This window comes from Castor canadensis, chromosome 14 (assembly GCF_047511655.1).
Source record: "Castor canadensis chromosome 14, mCasCan1.hap1v2, whole genome shotgun sequence".
NCBI classification, from domain to species: domain Eukaryota; kingdom Metazoa; phylum Chordata; class Mammalia; order Rodentia; family Castoridae; genus Castor; species Castor canadensis.
Window position 1 is genome coordinate 32,521,836 of NC_133399.1, and position 8,859 is coordinate 32,530,694.

Genomic DNA, 8,859 nt, shown 5'->3' on the forward strand with positions numbered 1-8,859 from the left:
AAATGGAGTTTCAGACCCAAGGCCCAAACTCCAGGAATTCTATATACCTGGTCAGATCTCCCTGTATGCCAAACAAAGAGGCATGATGAAGGTAGAGAAAGGAGATGTATTGCATGGCTCAGGACATGCTGTGGGAAATGGCAGAGTAAATACTCAGCTCACTTTCAGGATACAGACATGAGCTATAAATATAAGTAGACAAAAGAACTGGGAGCAGGGGACAAGCTAAGCATAAAAAGTCCCAGGCACAGATGTTTTCTGGTTGATCCTTATCTCAGTTCGAGGGTGCCCAGAGAAGTTACCGCTGTAATCACTTGCAATCTCATCACTATAGGTAACTGTCCTCATTGTAGGGTGGTCTGTCATGCAAGGATTTGCTGTTGCCTAAGGACAGTTTTAGTCCCTTGTCATAAAGACATTACCAATCATTCCTGTCCTACCTTGATTCCAAAGTGGCTGCAGGAGAGAATGGCTCAGAGCAAAGGACAGTGGGTACAAAATGGAGACAGAGATCCCAAGCTTTTCTCCTGTGTTTACCTAAACAAGGGCCCAAATAAGAAGTCAGTGCTTTTTAGTAAAAACAGCTTAAGGGTCTCTTATAAGAGCTCTCACTAATCCAGTTCAAGCAGTCAATTAAGTAACTATACGCAGATGGGACAAGATGAAAATACTATTTTCTAACTATAAAATCCAACCACACCATGATGTGTGTCTCAGAAAACAACATCAATTTCCTGAGGACAGTGCAATGAAGTTAGCAAACAAAACAACCAGAAGAACTGAGTGTTTATAGAGACCACACAAGGCCCAGGGTTCTACTCCCAGCATTGCAAACTGAGGCAAGATGTATAAGGAGACAGGGAAATTATATTATTGTAACAAATATTAAAAGGGAAAGACTCAGACATTGGGACAAGGAAGGAAAAACTGAAAAGTCAGAGCAGCTGGGTCCCTCTCCTCTCTTTAGATATTAAAGTAACAAGAACAGGTAGACATAAAGAGGTTCTCTCCATTAGCAAAGGAAGAAAATAGAAAATGTGTCTGACTCAAAGGAAAACATGCTTATTTTATAAAGATGATAAAACTGTATATGAAGAACATTCAAAAACTACACAAAACTTAGGACAATTAGGCAATAGTATCCACATGTGATGGCACACGTTTGTAATCCCAGCACTAAGGAGGCTGAAGCAGGAGAACAGCAATTTCGAGGCCAGCCTGAGCTACATAGCAAGACCCCGTCAAAACACAATAAATAAACCAAAAAAAAAAGCAAAGCCAATATTCTGAAAATTCATAAACAGATTCAACACAATTTAAAAACAAAAGCCCAGTAACTTGGTAAACTGATTTTCTCATGACATTCCTGAGAAAGGCAAGGTGTTAAAACACTTTTTCATCGACATGATACTCAGAAATCTCTAAGTGATACACGTAACTTGCAATTCTTTTCCATCACTTTGGGAAAAAAGGATGTCTATGAAATACTTACACAAGTGAGTCCATTCACAAATAACTAGCAAAATGGTAAATGTTTTGGGGAACACACATGTAAACAGTAAAATCCATAAAGAAAATCACAGGGGATAGGAGAGGCAGCATACAAAGAGAACACAGTCCTCCTTAGCCCAGTCTTCTTGGTCTAGTTTATATATTCGCTTTTTTGTTGTCATTTTAAGTGTGAGTTACCATACTTTTATTTTGCATACATGTCCTACTTTCCAATTTAAAAATGAGAATAAACAGTACAAAAGATGGCAAAATTCAGTGCAAAACATTAGTGACCAAGGTATTACATAAACTAACTTCCGAGTTAAGTAACCAAATGTTAAACTGCATTATCAACTTTGCAGGCTACGTCCACGAGAATGTCAACTAAAATAACTCTACCAAAGATTTAGCTTAAAATATACAAGGCATTCTCCAAGTTAAATGGTAACAGAACGAAAACCAGCATGTCCATGTAATATAAGACAAAACTGACTACAGTGCAGAAGAAAAAGTCCTCTATCTTAGCTACGTCCAATTCCTGCCGTCAGCTCACCCGGCCTCTATGTTTGGCTTCGGCTGAGCTCTTACGCCCCAAGAATCAAGGAGTTTCTAAAACCAGGTTAGAGATGCCTCCATCGTCACTAAATGCAGTGGTGAAAAGAAGAACCTAAAACACACCCCTCGCCAGCTATCGGGTCCCGTTATTCCTACCCTAATTGCTTCAGGGCCTCTGGTCCTCAGGGACGCCGGGATGTAAACGGTTAAGAGATAAAAGTGGAGCTTACAGGACTCTGGGTAGAAACGAGGAAGTGGAGGTCTGGGAATCTGCAGCCGAAGAATGAGAAGTCCTATACCCTACAGGCAGGCCTGGGTCCCCAAAAAGTTAGAAGGGAGCAGCTACGAACCTCTCCTTTGCCCATGTGTCTAAGTGCAATTGCCTCCGGAGAGTAATGGCTTCCGCTTCACTTCCGCCTTAAATCTCGCGGGACAGCATTGGTAGCCTCTAACCGGAAGTTAGGATTAGAGGATTCTGGGATGTGTAGTTCATAAGCTTGACCAGCACAGCGGGGATGTTCTACTGGAATCTGACCACACAGCATGTTTCCCCAGATTCTAATGATCCCAGTGCTATGTAGTTCACTCCTCACTGTCTTCTCGTCCTAAAATCAATCTCTGGTAGCAGTGACTATGACTATTCCTACCTCAAGTACTATTTATAAAATCTAAACTCTCAAATTTGCAGTCATATCCCATGCCTCTACCCTAGATGCCAAACTGCAGCATTCCCCACTTGGAGTTTTATGGGCACTTGTCCACTTTAAACAACTTCTCTCCTTTTTTTTTTTTTTGATGGGACTGGTGTTTGAACTCAGGGCTTCACATTTACAAAGCAGGCCCTCTAGCATTTAAGCCACACCTCCAGTCCAATTTGCTCTGGTTGTTTTGGAGATGGGGGAGGTCTCCAGAACTATTTGCTTGGGTTGGCCTTGAACCATGATCCTCCCAATCTCAACCTCCCAAGTAACTAGGATTACAGTCATGAGCCACCGGTGCCCTGCCTTGGATCCTTTATATGTTGCACATATGCATGGAATTCATCACAGAACATTGTCAATTCTACCTTGAATGCCAACCCAGAAACTGACAATTTTGCCAGGAAGATTTTCCTTGGTTCTGAGTAAGAAATTTTCTGGCAAGACCCAGAAAAAAACAAAACAAAACAAAATTAGAAAGTTGGGTTCCTCCTTTAGAATTTCTCAGTCAGCTTTAAAGTAGTATCTGCACCAGATGAACTTGCAAGAGTGAAAGACAGGTCCTGGCTTGCTCTCTTCTTTCTTCCTCTTTAAAAAAATTTTTTTTTCCATTACTAGGACTTTTACTCAGGGCCTACACCTTAAACCATTCCACCAGTCCTTTTTTTGTGTGTGATGGTTTTTTTCAAGATAGGGTCTTGCAAACTATTTACTGGGGCTGGCTTCCAACCAAGATTCTCCAGCTCTCTCTCCTGAGTAGCTAGGATTACAGGCATGAGCCACCAGCACCCAGCTTTTTTTTTTAAGTCAGAACCTTGAGCTTGCCAGACAAGCACTCTACCACTTGATCCATTCCCCCAGCTCTTCATCTTTTTATAAAGCCAATAATCTCATCATGAGGGCCTGACCCTATGAGTCCTTTAACCCCAGTTATTTACAGGGTCAAGTCAAGTGCTTACCTAGCATGCATGAGACATGAATTCAATCCTAACACTGCAAAATGAAGAAAAAAAAAACTACTGCACCCAGAAAGCTCCACCTGTAAATATTGAGGACATGGAAATAGAAGAAACTATGTTTCCAACACATGAATCTTGGGGACCTCTTCAAGCCATAACAGTGGCATATTTAAGTATGTGTGGGTAATTAATTAATACTGGGCTTTTGGGGGTAAACAAAGTCCTGATTTGGAGCATGTGAGAATTTGGTTTCCAGGTCTCAACAGGTCTGGGGAGTGGGCTGAGAATCTGCATTCCTATTTATTTATTTATTTGTTTTTATTCATTTATTTGTTTTCACAGTACTAGGATTTGAACTCAGGGCCTCCAATTTGTTAGGTAGGCTCTCTACCACTTGAGCCACAACTCCAACCCTTTTTTTTTCTTGAGTATTTTGGAGATAGAAGCTCATGAACTATTTCTCTGGGCTGGCCTTGAACTCTGATCCTCCTGATCTCTTCCTCAGGAATGATGGCATTATAGACATGAGACCCTTAATCCCTAATGGAGATTGAGCAAAGGATGTCAGGCATGCTAGGCAAGCTCTCTATCTCTTGAGTTGTGCCCCAGCTCCTGATTCTCTATTTTTATCAACTTTCTGGGTACTGCTACTACTGCTCCAGTAACTATATTTTGAGAATATCTAGTGTAGTATATGTAAGTACTTAGCACCTGGCAACTATAATAAGAATCACTGCCCAAAGTTCATGTTGTCAATAAACCTGAAACAAAACCAGCTAGGAGACTTGAATAAAAAATACTGATTCTGGATCTTTTAAGGAATTGCAATACTGCAGACACAAGGACCTGTAGCAAGTAAACTATGCTGTAAAAGGAAGCAAAAAGGTCAATAATAAAAACTTCAATTATGTAAACTGTTTTGCAAAATTATGATTGGTGAAGAAAACAGCCAGTTCATAAATCCAACAGTCTATTGGTTATTGTTCAGCATTTGTGGACATAACAAAAGTGAGGGTACAGATAAAAAAATATTCAGCTGAAAATATCCATGGACCCTATCCTCTCAGTGTTTCCACAGGTATATTTTGAGGATTTTGAATCAAAGAGTAGCCTCTTTGTGGTCTCAGTTCACACTAATTTAATTTCAAAAATAATTCCATGCTGTGTGACTAAGAAAACATTTAGATATTATGCTTATTAAGGCCACATGGAATGGAGGGTATGGTGTGGAATTTCAGTGGGCTTTTGGATCCTGATCTTCACTAACCCAGGCCAGCTGTGCAGCCTTTGGGACATTGCTTAACCTCTCTATGCCTCTATTTCCACATCTGCAATGAGAAAACTAAAAAAGTTTTTATTAAAAATTAAAAAAGGGGTTGGGGATGTGGCTGAAATACTAGAGTGCCTGCTAGCAAGCACAAGGCCCTGAGTTCAAACCCCAGTACTGCCACAAAAAAGAAAGATGGAAAAAAAGAAAGAGAGAGAGAGAGAAATTGGGACTAGAGTTGTGACTCAAGTGATAGAGCACCTGCTTTGCAAGTGTAAAGCCCTGAGTTCAACTTCCAGTCCCACCAAAAAAATAAATAAATAAAAATAAAAATAGCCAGGCAACAGTGGCTCATGCCTGTAATCTTGGGTACCTGGGAGGCTGAGCTCTGGGGTACTGTAGTTCAAAGCCAGTCTAGGTAAATAGCTCATGAGATCCCATGTCCAAATAACTATAGCAAAATGAACTGCAGGGTGACTCAAGTGGTATAGTACCTGCTTTGCAAGGGCAAAGTCCTGAGTTAAAACTTCAGTCCTACCAAGAATAACATAAGAAACAAATATTTTTTAAAGAATATAGAACAAATCACTATGTACATACCAGGAGACGATATGGCTCAAAAGAGGTGAAATGGGCACCAGGACTAAATTTAGAGAACATCCAGTTGAGGAGCAATGTGAATCTGAAGTGGCTCAGGAGTGAAGAGTGAGAGTCAAGGTCTTCTCTCTTTGCCCTGGGACCATAACAAGATATGTCTTAGAAATAAAGGAGTTTTGGAAGTAAATCAATTGGAAGTATGGGCTGAATCCAGGTCTCCCATCATCTGGAGGACCCAGAAAAGGCTCATGTAACTACAATTTGTTACTATCAGACAAAGTAGATATTAATGTAAAAACTTGTCCAATTATAGCAAAGGTGACTTCATAAATATAAAAGATCTGATACTTTGGAGGCTGACACACGAGAATCATGACATCAAGGCCAGCCTGAACTACACAGTAATTTCCAGGTCAGAGGCACCAGAAAGCTATGACAATGATAATTCTGAATGTATACTCATTTAATAGTCATTTGACTTAATTACAATAGAAATAGACAAATTCAAAATCAAAGTAGGTGATTTTAACATATGTCACTCCATGATTAACAATACAATGAGATCAACAAAATCAGGATCTGAACATGATAAGAAACTTAACTTTTTTGGAGGGGGACTGTTACTGCTGGTTGAACTCAGGACCTCATGCTTTCTAGGAAGGCGCTCTACCACTTCAGCCATACCATAGGCCCTTTTTGCTTTGGTTATTTTTGAGACAGCATTTTACTTTATACCTGGGCCATCCTGAACAACAGTCCTCCTATTAGTGCATCCCTGAGTAGCTGGGAAGACAGTCAAAAGCCACCGTGCCCATCCAATGAATGAGATGGGGTCTTCCAAACAGTTTTTGCAAATTTTTTTTAACCACCGGGGGCTGGCCACAATCCTCCAATCTCTGTGTCCTGAGTAGCTAGGATTACTGGTGGGGTCACCTTGCCTGGTCCAAACTTAACTTTTTGATATATAAAGAACAATGCATTCCACAATTGTATAGCACACATATAATTTTTTGGAACAAATGGAATATTTACTAAGTTTGACCACAAACTTGTTTATAAAAGATGAATTTTTAATTTCAAGGAAATAAAATTATACAGAGTATATTCTCTGACCACAGTGCAACTAGACTAGAAATAAATCACAAGAACATGAAAAGATATCCTCTTATATTTGGATGTGAATAAATGCATTTCTAGTCAGGTGACAGAGGCTCAGGCCTGTAATCCTAGCTATTCAGGAGGCAGAGATCAGGAACACTGCATTTGGAAGCCATTCTAGGGGAAATAGTTCATGAGACCTTATCTGAAAAATACCCAACTCAACAAAGAGCTGGTGGAGATATCAAGCATGAGGCCCTGAGTTCAAGCTGCACTCAGTACTACCCAAAAATGAAAGAAAGAAAGAAAGCAATGCACTTCAAGGGGAATGGAGGATGAAGAAGAATGATGGAGGGGGTGAATCTAATTAAGATACATTGTAAGCACATATGTAAATGTCACAATTAAACTCTCCTGTTCAACTAATACCTCCTAATCAAAAAGAAATGCATTTTTATATAATGTAGAAATTACATGAGAAATCACAAAGTACTTTATTCAAAATCATTTATCTGTATAGAGTCCAGAAGAAATGAGCACAAAGTAAAAAGAAAAATGAAGATGACGCAAAGTGAGATTTCAGTTAATAATTAACGTGGAAGCAAAATAGCATCCCTTACAGGCTTTCTAACATAAGGTTATAAACTCAGTGATTATTTCTTTAATTTTAGTAGTGCTCAATAAAGACAAATTTCTATTCACATACAATTTATTGAATTTTCTCAGATATTACAATACTAGAGTTATAATTAAAAAATTCACTACTAAGTGCGATTTTTCCTCGGCCCATTTTATAGAAGTAGAAATTGAGCACAGAGTGTTAGTAAGTCAATGACATAGAGTAAAACATAGGGAAGCAAGATTCAAGATAAAACTAATTATCTTCAAATATCATGGTAAGTCATTTCCAGGAGAACTGAATTAAGAAATAGACAGGATTTCTGGCATGCCCAGTAATTCAGTCTCTCTGATTCTGGAAGCCCACACTTAAGGCCCTTAATATAAGCGTGAAAAGGAAAATGATCCTAAAGCGAATTTTCTTAAGGCCCCTTTCATGTCCTTGTTCCTAAGGGTGTAGATGAAGGGGTTCATCATGGGAGTGAGAACAGCATATATCATCGAGGCCACAGCAGTCTTCCTGGGAGAATCAGTAACTGCAGAGCTAAGGTAAACCCAAATAGAAGTCCCATAGAACAAGGAAACCACAATTAGATGAGACCCACAGGTAGAAAAAGCTTTATACTTTCCACCAGCTGATGGGATTCTCAGGATGGAGGAGATAATTTGAGTGTAAGAGAAGCTTATTCCAGAGAGACGACCAATACCTAACAGAATGGTTACTAAATATACCAGGATGTTATTGATATGAGTATCAGAACAAGCAAGCTTGAGGATCTGAGTAAGTTCACAGAAGAAATGGGGGATTTTTAGGTGTGTACAGAAAGATAGATGCAACATCATCAGAGTGTGCAGCAGGGCACCTGCACTGCTGATGAACAGGGAGACCAGAACCAGCAAGACACAGAGGTCAGGGTTCGTGATGGCTGTATAATACAAAGGATGACAAATAGCTACATAGCAATCATAGGCCATTATGGTCAAGAGTAAATTGTCCATACACACAAAAAGCAAGAAAAAATAGACCTGAGTAAGGCAGCCTGCAGAAGTAGTGGTTTTGTTTCCTGTCTGGATGTTCATCAGCAACTTAGGGACTATAGTGGAGGTGCAACAGATGTCAACAAAGGACAAATTGGAGAGGAAGAAGTACATGGGAGTGTGGAGTTTAGTGTCAGAGCTGACTGCCAGGATGATAACCAGGTTTCCAAGTACAGTGACCAAATACATGGCCAGCAACAGCTCAAAGAGGATGGACTGCAGTTCTGGATCCTCTGAGAGTCCCAGGAGGAGGAATTCTGCTGCATCTGTTTGGTTTTCTGATTCCATCTTGTTGAGTGGCCTGCTGGAACACAGATATGTGTGACAGTGAAACAGACATGCAACTATCATTTGTTGGAAAAAGGTGTGGAGCACCTAATAATTATTTCTTGAATTTTACTTAAATTCCATTGATGCCTTAACTTCTAGTATTATTAAGACATTTTCCCTTCATAATCTCCCTCTCATTCTTTCCTTCACCATTACTTCTTGGGTAAATTTTATGTATTAAGATATATAAAATAAAATGGGTGTGCTT

General features: G+C 39.6%; 1 protein-coding gene across 1 annotated transcript; it reads right to left on the minus strand.

Annotated features, from left to right (window-relative positions):
• Positions 1-545: 545 nt before the first annotated feature.
• On the minus strand, positions 546-8,609 carry LOC109702477 (olfactory receptor 7G3-like). Its single transcript, XM_074054207.1, has 2 exons — positions 7,698-8,609; positions 546-2,072 (listed from the first exon to the last, which is right to left on the minus strand). Exons 1-2 carry the CDS (start codon positions 8,607-8,609, stop codon positions 2,052-2,054), a joined length of 933 nt encoding a protein of 310 aa, XP_073910308.1. The 3' UTR covers positions 546-2,051.
• Positions 8,610-8,859: the final 250 nt, after the last annotated feature.

What these genes read in the sequence shown, in the direction of transcription:
- LOC109702477 (XM_074054207.1), bottom strand. Translation starts at nt 8,609, where the DNA reads ATGGAATCAGAAAACCAAACAGATGCAGCAGAATTCCTCCTCCTGGGA. An exon ending in AAGGGGCCTTAAGAAAATTC is followed by an intron (nt 2,073 to 7,697) that starts GCTTTAGGATCA and finishes GGGGCGTAAGAG; the next exon opens with CTCAGCCGAAGCCAAACATA.